Raw genomic sequence first — 13,959 nt, 5'->3', positions numbered from 1 at the left:
GTGCGATAGACGGCACGAGTTCCCCAGGTTCGTGTTAAAAAAACAACACTCATGCGTCAGCACGGCGTGCGTCATGGCGTCACTTCCCGTTCCAATTGGAAGCTGTTGTTACCGGAGCGCCATGTTCGCGCAAACAAAAGAAACAACTTTAATGGCTTCATAACAGTTCACGGCAAGCAGGGAAACAATGGCGGAATTTAACATGCTTCTCAGCTTTTCATAAACCGAAGGTTTTCAGAATGCCTTTGTAAGTATGTCGCCGGAGTTTTAACGCAAATGTGATTAGCGTAAACGCCAGAGGTCTGCGGCCTAATGTCACGACTCTACATGTTCATAAAACACGTACGTTCTTGAACTAGTTGGTTAGTTATAATGATAGAGGGATAGAGTTAGTTAGTTACTAATTAGTTATAACTAATCCGCATTTCACCGTTAGTGACATAAAGCGACCATCTGAATATTCATATCGTAGTAAGCACGCCGGCTTGCGTGTTTGTATGATGCATTTGTTGTATAGGCGTGTTCTTCATTTAGAGATGGAGATCAACCGTTTATCGTTACATCGTGCTGATATCGGTCCTGGTTTCAATTACCCTTCAAAATGCGCAAATTGAAAACACGCGCAATGGAAACACGTCGTTATCGCAAAAATGTTCTCACGCGCGCACGAGGTGTTTTTTTTCAAGCGATGCGATAAACGCATATTTCGCAAAACTGCAACGAAAACACTTTTTGTCGTAGTTACAAGTCACGTGGCGTAAAAGGTCACATGACCATTCGCGGTGTGTTTTGGCAGAACATTTGGAAAGATGGGATGTAAGGAATTCACATTTAGTAATATGTCATGATGGCCCAAATGCAGGAAAACGAGTGAGTGCGCTACTGAGATTTATCATGAACAGTGAGGTAATATGAAAATATATAAAGAAATACTAGGGCCGTGCAATTAATCGAAAAAGTCAATTTTGGCCTTCATCAACTAATCGACGTAAACGATTATTGTGCCGCAAACCCTTTCCTTTACAGTGGTTCAGCAGAGCTATTTCTTTATATTTATTTTTCCTTTTCATGTTGAGTATTATGAGTAATCGTGTTAAATAATCAGGTTCTCAATATTGGCCAAAATAATCGAGATTATGATTTGTGTCATAATCGAGCAGGCCTAGGAGATATAGACATATCCTTCACTCTTTCATCACAGTAGGTGGCACTGTGCACTAAAGTTTGTTTGCAACCTGCCATAAAACGTACAAAGTGTGGCCTGAATGAAACATAACATCATTTAACGAAAATGCATATGCATATTATACGATATTATTTTAGTAAACATCGCTTACATTTTGCGCAAATCTGTAATGGAAACTGGGCTAGTGTAACGCTACTCTCGTGAAGGCTTAAAACGCGATAAGACTGTGCGAGCGCCACATGACGTCCATAAATGTTCATGTAAATAACACTAAACCCCAATTTTTACTTGTGCGTCCGACCTACGCCCGCCGTAGCCTCTAAGGACCTACATTGTCCGCGTCGACAGGCAATGACCACTAGGTGTCAGTGCCCACGCGTGACCAAGAAGAATGGGCTCGTTTGAGAATCATTAGCAGTGGTAGCGGCAAGTAAACAGGCACTTTTGTTGCAGCTTGAGATGTTAAACGCATAAGAACAAATCATTTACTTAGTTAATTCATTCGGAAATGCGTTTGAGTAAACATGATGCTATCACAGTATTTTTTAACTGAGGGAGGGGTTCAAACAGACCAATCACAGCGCTTTCGGTCCGCGTTGAGTTGACGTCTTGTTACATTTTTGTAACGGCTACGCCGTCCGACGCACAAGGAATAATTGGGCTTAAGGAATCAGCGATATAGAACACTTATGTTTTTTTACCGCTGTAATTGATCCCATGACCTTTGTGTCGTAAACAATGGCAAAAAACTGTCTTAAAGGACTTGTGATGTTGTAACTGTAAGTTGCCTTGTCTTGAAGAGATTATTGCAAGAAAGGGGTCGGTCAAATCGATATCAATCAATATCTGCGTCACGATATCTTGAATTTTTGGGGTGTGGTTAGTGTATATTTTTAAATACCGCTATTACTGACTTTGATCGGCTTTTCAGATTTTGTCTTTCATACCGAGTTTGTATTTTTGTTCATCACTGAAAAATACTAAAAGGGAAACCCATGTACACAATTTAACATAAATAAACAAATAATATATCAACCCAAACTGTGACTGTAAACATCTACCTATAATGGTTGAGCTCACTGCCTTTTGGGTTGTTTTAAGTTGTTTGTTCATAACATTCTCAGTGGCATAAATGGACTGATGTACCTTACAATTTCCAATACTATTGAGCGAGACATTTCGCAATACATTCTATTATAATGTTGTTATTTACTCACCCTGACTATATATCTTTCATGAAACTGATGTTTTGGAGAATTAGATGCAGCCTTTTCTCTACTTTAGTCATAGCCATAAATGAGAGAACTATTGCAGCGTTTGCTGTTCTAATGTTAAATGTCTTCCAGGTATAGTAGAGTCTGACTGGAATATTTGTGTTTTTCACAGTCCAATAACCAATCAGGTGCAAACGGCCCAGCAGACCCCGAAACACTATGGGATCACATCTCCCATCAGCCTGGCACAGCCAAAAGAGGCCGATCTCGTGCTCACCCGGAAGCTGACGGAGACGCTCCGACCTTTCGGAGTCTTTGAGGAAGAGCTGGAGCTGCAGCGGAGGTAAGTGTATGTCGCATGTATGTTTATGCGTCACAACATGTAGTTGAGTCTGAGGTTATCTGGATTGTACTTTGTGGATGCAAACCTTTAGTAAAATGATTTGTATTGGATGTTATTTTATCATTTTCAAAATATTACAATTTGAACTGTAAACAATATTGTACAGTATATTGCAAATTGAACATTGCATAACATTTTATATTGTGCCGCCCTATCCATGCCTACCGTATAGCATACAATTGTGTACTTCCCCCCCTGTAGAATTCTAGTGCTTGGAAAGTTAAATACGCTGGTTAAGGAGTGGATCTGTGATGTCAGTGAAGCTAAGGTATGCTTATTTATTTTATATTGATGTAAAAATAACAATAATATATAAATGTTTGATCTGCCACACATCGATACTGACTGGTGCTTTACATGTATAGAATATTCCTGCTTCAGCGATTGACAACGTTGGTGGAAAGATATTCACATTCGGATCCTATAGGCTTGGAGTTCATACCAAGGGTAAGTTATAAGGATAACTATAGTATAATAAGTTATAGACCAGTTTAGGTATATAGACGGATGTTTATAGTCTATTTGATAAATATCTGTTAATATGTCTACGTGTATAGGTGCTGATATCGATGCTCTGTGCGTCACTCCCCGTCATGTGGAAAGAACAGACTTCTTTTCCTCCTTTTATGAGAAATTAAAGGAGCAGGAAGAAGTCAAAGACTTGAGGGTATATCCACCTATTAACATTGTGTCCAAACTGTTCTCTCAGTCTCTGCTGCTTTTTGTCTGACCGTTACTTTTCATTTTTAGGCGGTGGAGGAAGCGTTTGTTCCTGTGATAAAGCTGTGCTTCGATAGCATTGAGGTATTTATGAAGTTTTTATTTATGCACACACAGAACAGTTATTTTTAACTTAAAGAGGGATGCTTGGCAGTAGGATTGTGACCATATATATCACGATTCGCACTGATTATACCTGTATAGGTCGATTCTGAAATCAATTCTGTGTTTTATGCACAGCTCCTTTCGTGAACTATGGCTCTACTTAGAAGTACCGCTGGATCTGAAATCACTTTGAGATCGAATCGTTTATAATGTGCATTTGAAAAAGTAACAACTCTTCAAACATCATCATTATAAATATACTTTATCATCATGAAAATACCTGAAAAGGTTTGAAGGACATCGATAGAATATGACCATTAGCATTTCCAGGAACTACCGTGTTAAGTGTGTAAATCGTTCTTCTGTGTCCTATATTGGAAGTTTCTTCGAAAGAGAGGTCTCTGACCTTCAGGTGTGGCGGAATTTAACCAAACAATGTCGACTCACTGAAAGCTAATGTTTATCCAAAAAGACGCAAGTAAGCTAATGAATGGGAAACACACGTCCCTTCACGATTGTGTTCAGGGCAGGGCTAGTAGCATACGATCATGCTCTAATAATGAAAGAAAATGACAAAACGAGCCCTTATTGGAATTAGTGATGATGACGGACAGCCTTTTCCTGTCACTGGTAAAAAAAAATCTGTCAATGACTGCAATGACCTTGAATATTGTGCATTAGTGCTACCTTTATGAACTTTTCGCTGTAACTTATTTTGCACAATCATGGTGGGTTTTTTGTAATACATTGTTGTGTTTGTGGCAGATTGACATTCTGTTTGCCCGACTGGCGCTGCAAACCATTCCAGAAAACCTGGATTTGCGAGACGACAGCTTATTAAAAAACCTGGACATTCGCTGCATTCGAAGTTTGAATGGTGATTGTTTGTATTGTTTTATTTCCGTTCAGTGAATCTTGTTTGAATATTTAGTGTTCTTTGGAGATCTTGTTACACTTTTCTATTAAATATTGACTCGTGTATCTGTCGTGTCACATTAGGTTGCAGAGTAACGGATGAGATTCTACATCTGGTGCCCAACATCGAGAACTTCAGACTGACCCTCAGAGCCATTAAAATGTGGGCCAAACGTGAGTAGACCCTTTCTGTCAGCCTTTCATTGTATTTTGCTTTTGGTTAAATGGATGACGTGAACTGCCAGAGTGAAAACAAGCCCTAGAGTTAGTTTGTTCAAAGAAACAACGCTGCTCATTGTTCATCATCAGAATTGTTAGGCTTGCGTGTGATCCTTCAGTGGAGATGTGTAATTGGACAGTGGACACTCGTGAAAACTGAATGTGACCTATGACCGAAATTATTTCTTAATTGTAAGCCGAATTTTGCCGTGTTTACGTTTTTGCGTTTTGAATGTCCGACACTATTTGAAACTCTTACAGGTCATAATATCTACTCGAACATCTTGGGTTTTCTGGGTGGCGTGTCGTGGGCCATGCTGGTTGCAAGAACCTGCCAACTGTACCCCAACGCTGTGGCCGCCACCCTGGTCCATAAGTTCTTCTTGGTTTTCTCAAAGTGGTGAGTTCCACAAACTAAGCATGTCTGGTCGAAAGCAATTTGGTAATACGTAAAAGAGAGTCAGACTTTAACCTTCCTTTAACCTGTTTCTCTCTCGCTTTTACAGGGAATGGCCAAACCCAGTCCTTCTGAAACAGCCTGAAGACTGCAATCTCAACCTGCCAGTCTGGGATCCGAGGGTACTTTGGTTGTAGTTATTCTTTATTGATGTAAATCATTTAAAAAAAACAGTGGCTTATTGCAAGTAAAATAAAGCAATAATCTGGTAAAAAACAATTTGAAGAATGTTTACTTATTACTTAACAAATAATTTTTTCCCTAAAATATTTGAGGTTTCTCAAACATTGGACTGATGCCACACATTCAGTTTTTTGAACTGATATTAAATTGTCATTAAATGATGTTTAATATGTCTAGCATAATAAAAACACGCAGAATGATTTAAAGCAGCACTAGAGAACCTTTTCTTATGGTTCCCCATGTGTTTGATAAGCGCAATTGATGGCACATGGCGTGCTAGCTACAAGGCACATGGCGTGCTAGCTACAAAGCACATTTGCAGCCACCTTAAGTTCTACCCCTGGACGTGAATGTGTTTTATAACCAGCATAAATAAGTTCTGTAGTTATATTTTTCGGAAGCCCACTTGCGACCAGGCTTTGTGTAATGGGTGCAATCACTAACTTACACTCAACTTTCTATGGGAACAGTGCGTAGCACAGTAAATACGGAATCAGCAGCTTTTGACCATGACACATTAATTATGGTTTGGTAGTCATCGTTTACAAGCATAACACTAAATTTGTGCATGATCACGCTACCTAAGCTATTGAGACCCGGCAACATTACATCATCTCTAGTCTACCTTACGGTAATAACTTGTGAACCAGTAAATTTAGTGAGCCAATAAACTACCTGAGCTTTAAAAAGTACAGGACAGTAAGAAAAAATAATATATACGACTTTCAAATCCAGAAGCAGGAAGGCTAGGTCTCCATCTGTTTAGCTACCGTTGCCTCATGCCTCTACCTTTTTGGTTTGTTTAAGCTGGCTCTGCCATGGTGATGGTTGCGTTGATTGTTTCGTCTTATTGTTAGCTGTTGGCTAACTTCACCCAGGTTACGAGTAAAACGTGACGCATGCTATAAAGCAGGTGATGGGCGGGGCTTGTGTACCTACCCGTACAAGTTAAGTGTGCTTTCACAAGTGTGAGGGCGGCTTAAGGAAGCAGCGGCAGTAAAATTCGTCCAGTTAAGAGTTGTCCAACCACTAATGAGATTTTAATTAGAGAGATAATTTTAAGGTAAAAAACTCCCTAGTGTTGCTTTAAGTGGTCAGATTTGGTCTATTTGACGGTGTCTTTTTTTTTCACTTTTTAGGTGACCCCTAGTGACCGGTACCACCTTATGCCGATCATTACACCAGCCTATCCCCAGCAAAACTCCACCTACAACGTCTCAGCGTCCACCCGAGCCATCATGGTTGAAGAGTTCAAGCGTGGTCAGTCTCATTTCTGAACATCTTCAGACACACTTTCTCATAGAAGTCATAGTTTACTCAAATCAGATAATTCTGACATTATTTACTCCTCTTGTCATGTCAATGTAGGTTATGGTAATGCAACGCGTACATGTAATTTATTTAAAGGGAGTTTTCTTGCCGTTTGAGAAATAGCTTGAAGTGAAACCCATTATAGCCAACTAGGCTCACCAAACTGAGACACAAGGCCTATTCAAATGGCACGCTTGCTGTCTTCTGAAAGCTTATAAAATCTTTATTATAATCTTACTCTTTCAAAGCTTGAAATAAGAGATCCACCGATGACCGATATATCGGCCAATAATCCATATTAGTCGACAAATGCAATTTAAAAACCGTCGCTGACCAGAGCCGATATATCCTGTCAATCAAAAGAGGTCAGGAAAATGCAATGAAATTGTGCTCTGTATATAGAAAAAGTTAAGGAACATCACCAGATGTACATTCAGAATAATAGCATTCAAAAACATTTATTTAATCTTCAGAATCAGTACCAGTAGATATCACTCTGAATAATCGGTACAGGTGGAGAAATGTAGAATTGGTGGATCTCTCTTTAAAAAATCATGCAGTCACCATTTCAGTCCGTCTGATAGAAGACTCAAGAAAGTGGCGTCAGTTTAGGACGCCAGAGTTTCTTTTATTTTGAATCAAGATGGTTTAAAGTTCATTGTGGTTTGACTCGCATATCCGATTGTTTAATTCTCCACAGGTCTCGCCATCACCGATGAAATATTGCTGAATAAAGCAGATTGGTCCAAACTATTTGAAGCACCAAACTTCTTTCAGAAATACAAGTATGTATTAAGCTGCTTATCCTGTTGGACACACATGGTGAGATTTAATCGTTTCAATAAAGATTTCTTTTTCAAAACCGCACCCACATTCATTCTGATACTGTTATGTAATCGGTACAATCAGTTTGAAATAAAAGCAGAATTTTGCATTCTAGCAGTCTCTTCATATGGAGTAGAAAACAATGCCTTAAAGTTTGTGTGTGTGTAATAGTCTGGCTAAACAAAACTGTAGAGTATGCTTGAAATGTACGTAACACATTGTTGAGATGGTACATTTATAACATTTTCAAAGGTAGGTATTTTAGTTGAATTTTGCTTGATTTAAAAGGTTTTTACTGGTTTTCCTGTGCCATATTAATTTGTATTCAATTCCAAAATAAAATGTTTTAGTTCACAATTCGTACAATGTATTTCTTGTTAGTCTGTGTTTTTATAGTATGCATAATTTTATTTTATGTTCAATTTCCCCTCAATGTTTAGCATTTAGTCTGTATGTGTTCTTTTTTAATTGACATTAGCCGTGTGAAGTTTATCTTTTTGCGCGAGAGGGCAGATCAACATGTTTTTAGATTTGCAAGCATTTCGATTTTTTTATAAAGGAGGTTCAAAATGACATTGCTTTACATTTTGCCAGTCAAAATCTTCAATTTTTTGTAGCTGCCATTTGTTTATTGAAGATCCAGCTTTCTAAAAAACATGATGCTCAGTTCTTTAGGTGGGTTAGATGTCAGAGTTGTTATTTACTCCTTGGAACAATCGTTCTACACACAGGGACCGTCATTATCGCTCTTATTTGTTTCTATAATGCTGAAACGTATTTTTGATGCCAGAATACTTCATCCGGCCTTGTATACGAAGACAAACTGCAACCAAGCCATGATGATGTCTATAAATGTAAAAAGAAAATTGGCTTTGGAGCGATCAAAACATTCCAACATAGCAGCATTAGATTACAGTAGGTTACAGGAGAACGATAAACCTTCTTCGTGAATTGACACAATCGAGTTTAAATGTACAGAAAGGTTTGAAACATTCATTCTGTCCATACAAGCACCTAATAAATCTGAGAGAAATAAATTGCTTTTAAGTTGTGCTCAAAATTCCTATTCTTATAAGTTTGAAAGTATTTATAGCATTGTGCTGTTGAAATGGAAAGTTGTATTCAAATCGGTTTAACAAAATGTTTAGTACCGGATCGTTGTGTGCATGTTAATGTAAAAAAAAAGGTTTTAAGATTGCGAAACCCTCATGTCATTCCAAACCTGTGTGACTCACTTTCTAGGATTTTTGGTAGAGCAAACAACACCGACAACACCCCATTGACTTTCATTGAATGCTCACTTAACCACCAGAATATTTTCTTTAATTTTCAATAGGAATCGAGTCATATACAGGTTTTGAACGATATGAGTGTAAAGAATCGATTTAGAAGTCATTTAATTTTTGGCTGAACTGTCCCTTTAATATCTTCCATGATGGAAACTAAATTTCCAATTTTCCACCAGCCTTTTTGTTTTTTAAGTCTCTTAGTCGATATATCTTAATGCGACTTTTTTGGCAAATGCAAAAAAATTTTTTTGCAGTGTATGACAACAATAGCTGACATTAAAGGAATACTCCATCCAAAAAACGAAAGTTCGGTGCCGATTTACTCGCCCTTAGATAGTTCTAAATTTTGTTGTTTTGCTGAACACGAAGGAGGATATTTGGAAGAATGTCGGTAACCAAACAGATCTCGTCCCCCATTTACTGCCACAGTAGGGAAAATAAACACCCAGGGAGTCAAAGGGGGATGAGATCTGTTTGGTCATTCTGCCAAATGTTTTTCTTTGAGTTTAGCGGAACATAAATATATACAGGCTTGGACCAATCTGAGCACTTTCATAACAGAGCTTTCATTTTTGGTTGAACTGTACCTTTAAAAGACTTTCTGATAGTATCAAGTTGATGAGTTTCAGAGTAAAGAGGTTTAGAGATTTGAATGATCTGAAATGTCCCAAGTGTGTCTGTGGAGGGGTGTGGTACGGTGTCGTTGAGACGGGGCGGGTCGGCCCTGTAGGTTTTGCCGGGTCTGAATGGTTAACTCTAGACTAAAAGATGTAATGGCATTGTTCTGTCTTTTATGTCCCAAGGCATTATATAGTGTTGCTAGCAAGTGCACAGACAGAGAAGCAGCACTTAGAATGGTGAGTAGAGCTTCCTGTTATATCTTCCGCTCTTTGTGGGATCAGTGTTGTGCTCGTGTCCCCTGCCTCACTCGCAATGTGGCGGGATTACGACTAAACGTGCGTTCTGCCCGACAGGGTGGGCCTCGTGGAGTCAAAGATCCGAATCCTGGTGGGAAGCCTAGAGAAGAACGAGTTCATCACGCTCGCCCACGTTAATCCACAGTCGTTCCCGGGACCAAAAGAGGGAAATGACAAGTGAGTCTGGATGCCTTTGACTCTTTGCACAACTTAAGAACATACGGGATTCTTTATGCGAGTCGATTCTTTATTTGTTTACAGGGAGGAGTTTACTACCATGTGGGTAATAGGGATTGTGTTCAAAAAAATGGAGGGATCCGAAAATCTTAACGTGGACCTGACGTTTGACATCCAGTCTTTCACAGACACGGGTAAGGCATTTTTCTGGGCATCCTACAGCTCACACATCATCAACCGTATTTGTTTCATGGTTCACTAATGATATTATTATTTCAAAGGAATGGATGGTTCTGTATTTTTAGGTCCATTCAGTTTATTTAATGATCATGTGTTGTTTCTGAATGGCTGTAGTTTACAGGCAGGCCATCACCAGTAAGATGTATGAACAGGACATGAAAATCACAGCCATGCATGTGAAGAGAAAACAACTCCATCAGCTGCTGCCCAAAGTTGCCATTCCCAGGGGCAAGAGAAAGGCAAGCGTCATAACCATATAAAAGGCATAGTTCGCCCAAAGATGACTATTTTGAGTGAATAAATGATTGAAGAATTTTGTTTTTGGGTGAACTGTTCCTTTAAAAGAAGTGTAATCATTGGTTCATTATACATTCTAATAAGTTCCAATGTAATGCTAACATCACTGAGTTTTACGCCGGCCGTTTCCTTTAGCATTTGTCTGATGGCCTGCGTGCGATGAACGAGGGCAGTCTCGATCTATCGGTTGACAGCGACAACAGCATGTCAGTGCCGTCCCCCACTGGAGCTTCAACTGCCAGGTGTGCCCCTGCCACCAGTCCTCCGGGGTAAAACATCTCCCTCGCCTCATCTTAACCCGTAAACCCGTTCAACTCCATAACTTTTAAGAAATCTTTATGATGATTTTTTTTCTCTGACTGTAGCTCCACCGTGTCAGCCGCCTCTGAGTCGCAGGGTAAAACGGATGTTTTGAGTGGAAGCACAGACCCAGCGGCTGGTATGTTTATCCAGGTCTTAAAGGGACAGTTCACCCGAAAATATATTTTTTTACATTAAACTAATTCATAATAATATTTTGTCATGTAGTAAGTACACACCTTAAACTTGCTAGTTCTTTTTTTGAATGAGAGGGAACAAATGGTGGACATTGTCCAAACCTATTTTTTATTTTAGGCGATTGCAACGTGGGCACTGCAAGCAAGAAACCCAAAGTGGACGACAGTGAACCGCCGAACCCTCAGTCGAGTCCGTGTTCAGCTGAACCCGCTGAGGAGAGACCCGACTCGCCCCTCGAGAATAAGATGTCAGAGGAAGCCAAAGCAGAGGGCGTAAGGCAACACTCTTATTTTCTGACCAAAGGGCTGTAAAGCAGGAGTGTCCAGATATTATAATGTTTTAGTATCGAATTATTCTCAATTTTATCCGTTTAAATTGTGTTCTCAATTTTGGACCTGGCCTCTACCTAGACTTTTTAAATAACAAGTGTATTAACGGTCCAATGTGTCATTTTTTTCGAGGATCCTCTTGTCAGCCACCGTAGTGCTTCGAAAGGGGGGGGAGTTAGCCATTGGTTGCAATTCGCAACCAGACAACTAGATGCCGCTAAATTTCATGAACTGGATTTTTAGGTTGTAATGTCATTTTCAAGACGGATGGTTCTTTAATGGATGAATTTCATCTTTTGCAGCACTCCGTACTAGAAGAAGAGTCCTCAGGTGACGCTAACTGCCACGTAGCAGTGGATCCAGTGGTAATGCCTTCTTGATAAGCTCTCTGCAACACGTTATATTGCCATTTTATTCTCTCTTGCAATTGAATTTGTAGAGAGTTTATCTGTAGTTTCATAATGTCCATAGCTTAGTGGGATTTTTTGCCATTGCTGTATTGTTATTGTGTTTGCGCAGACGGGTGAAACGGATCCTTCAGAGGCTGAATCCACAATGGAGGCTGAAGTAACGGTACATAAACACTAGACAATTCTAATACCTAGAATAACGTTGTATTTAACATTGATAATTTGATGGGTGCATGGGTCATCGCTGATGTCATTTCTTGTCCCGCTTAGGAGATGAACACAGCAGAGAAGATGCCTCCCACCCAGGTAAGGACTCTTGATTTTTATGTCATTATTGTCGCTTTGCCAAAGAATCAAGAAACATTTCTATCCTCAATATAAAGCGAAAAAGATTTCAAAGGCGCAAACAGCACACTTAAAGTGACAGTTCACCCTAAAGTCACCATCATTTACTCCTTTTAAACCTGTGTGATTTTCTATCTTCTGCAAAACACCAATATCCTTCAGAATATCTTCTTTTGTAAGCAAAAACCAATTCGGTCCAGTTTGGACCCATTTACTTTTTTTGTATGGACACAAAACCAACGCAAGTCAATGGGGACCGACAGTTTGTTACCAACACTCTACATAATATCATCTTTTGTGTCCTGCATAAGTCAGTCATACAGGTTTGAAATGTCAAGAGGGTGAATTTTACATTATCAAGTGAACTTTAATAATACATATTAATTAATTAAAGCACATTTGTTGTATTTAAATCAATAATATAGTCTTTCTACTTGGTAACGTGATGTTCTTTCAGAAAACTGCCAATGCGGATCTGTCGGACGTTCCGATTCTCCCGACGAACCCCATTCCTGTGGTGAAGAACTCTATCAAGCTGAGACTCAGCCGATAGAAGCGCAGTCCTCTGCTTCTCATACTCAGGAGGCCAACGTTTGGTCGCGTTCCGGCCACGTGCGACGCGTCTCTCCACAAGGGGGCAGCTCTGTTCTTCCACAAACGTCCCTGTGCCCTCCCCCTTCCTGGTACAATGCAAAAAAAAAAGTCATACCCGACAACCTCAATGTGATTCATTATTGTGTTCGTGTGATTAGGTGCACATGCTTTGTAAATCAACCACATCCCTTTGTTCGACCTTAAAGACGGTTTCGCTTTGCTTTTTTTCTTTTTGTTGGTAAATCAATTCAGAGGCATGTCATTTTATTCCAGGGTACAGTTGGTCCACTGGCGACCAGTCCATCACATTGGACAGAGCTGAAGGTGTTAGATGAGCATCAAACTGTGCTCGGTAGGTGGAGATGCATTGAATCTGCGTGAATTAATGACGGTACTGATCTGACGTGAGGAATGCATCGAACCGGATCAGGCGGAGATCGGTGTTCCAGTCATTTTTTGCCTTTGGCATTAGTTCGGGTTGTTGTTGTTAGGCGTGGGATAGCTAGTTTTCCCAGCATGCTCTGATTCCAGGCATCTCGGCTAACTGACCAGTGCTGGCTGTTAATTTAGATGGTGGGTGTGTGTATATATATTATATATATATTCATTGAAATCTAAATAGTAAATAATGACAGATTTATGTGCTTTTTTTCCTCATATTAAAATGCTGTTTTATCCCTAACGTGGAATCAAAGGTGCATTTTGAATGACTAACATCAGTTAAATGGCACGTCAACTTATTACCGTTCACCTGATTTTGAGGTTGTGGATGTGAGAAATTTAATTTAAATTTAGCTGTAATGATGTCTTTTGGGATCGACGAGTGATTTCGTTAATTTTGGAAACTTTTCTTACTCTGTTTTGCTGATTCTGTCAGAGACACGTTTTGTCTTGTTGGTCTGCGTTAACTGGATTTGTGTACAAGTAAATCTGCCGACCCAGGAGCACTGTCACAGCACAGATTCACTTCTCTAAAACGCCTTCGACAGCCTTGCGATGTTCTTTCAGTTCTTTCATACGCTTATTTGTAAGGACAAGGTATTGTACTTTTTTTCACAAATAAAGATCTACATGGTTGCAAAAGAAACCTCACTGTGTGATCTTTGTGTCTGTTAAGATTTCAGATGAAAGTGGCTGCGGGTGTGCTTACGCTGCACGAGTTGAAAATAAAAGTATATGTGGTGGTAGCGTCACGGGGATAAAGATATGAAGGGTTCTGATTTCAGTCATGCAAATGCTTTTGTGATGACAAAAACTGCTCCGTTTCTGTTGTGTTTGCATTGTTTGGCAAGGAACCGCACATTTGTTTGTAAATACAGTTGTGC

At 39.6% G+C, this 13,959-nt stretch overlaps 1 protein-coding gene across 2 annotated transcripts; it reads left to right on the top strand.

Moving 5' to 3' along the window:
• Nucleotides 1-63: 63 nt before the first annotated feature.
• On the top strand, nt 64-13,713 carry papola (poly(A) polymerase alpha; the record flags this gene model as incomplete). 2 transcript variants are annotated; one of them, XM_079474326.1, is made up of 23 exons in its annotated part: nt 64-247; nt 2,573-2,743; nt 3,005-3,071; nt 3,169-3,250; nt 3,361-3,470; nt 3,554-3,607; nt 4,394-4,505; nt 4,628-4,717; nt 5,024-5,162; nt 5,269-5,341; nt 6,542-6,662; nt 7,414-7,498; nt 9,631-9,684; nt 9,802-9,921; nt 10,006-10,115; nt 10,276-10,400; nt 10,594-10,727; nt 10,824-10,897; nt 11,074-11,228; nt 11,588-11,650; nt 11,805-11,858; nt 11,966-12,001; nt 12,498-13,713. In XM_079474326.1, exons 1-23 carry the CDS (start codon nt 240-242, stop codon nt 12,591-12,593), a joined length of 2,133 nt encoding a protein of 710 aa, XP_079330452.1. In that variant the 5' UTR covers nt 64-239. The 2 variants fall into 2 exon arrangements, with proteins under 2 accessions (XP_079330452.1, XP_079330453.1); XM_079474327.1 differs by lacking the exons at nt 5,269-5,341; nt 6,542-6,662; nt 7,414-7,498; ... (9 more) ...; nt 11,966-12,001; nt 12,498-13,713 and having other exon boundaries at nt 76-247; nt 5,024-5,166.
• Between the last annotated feature and the right edge of the window lie 246 nt (nt 13,714-13,959).

Source organism: Barbatula barbatula (assembly GCF_947034865.1).
Source record: "Barbatula barbatula genome assembly, chromosome: 15".
Taxonomy (NCBI): Eukaryota; Metazoa; Chordata; class Actinopteri; order Cypriniformes; family Nemacheilidae; genus Barbatula; species Barbatula barbatula.
This window is presented reverse-complemented; position numbering and strand designations above follow the sequence as displayed.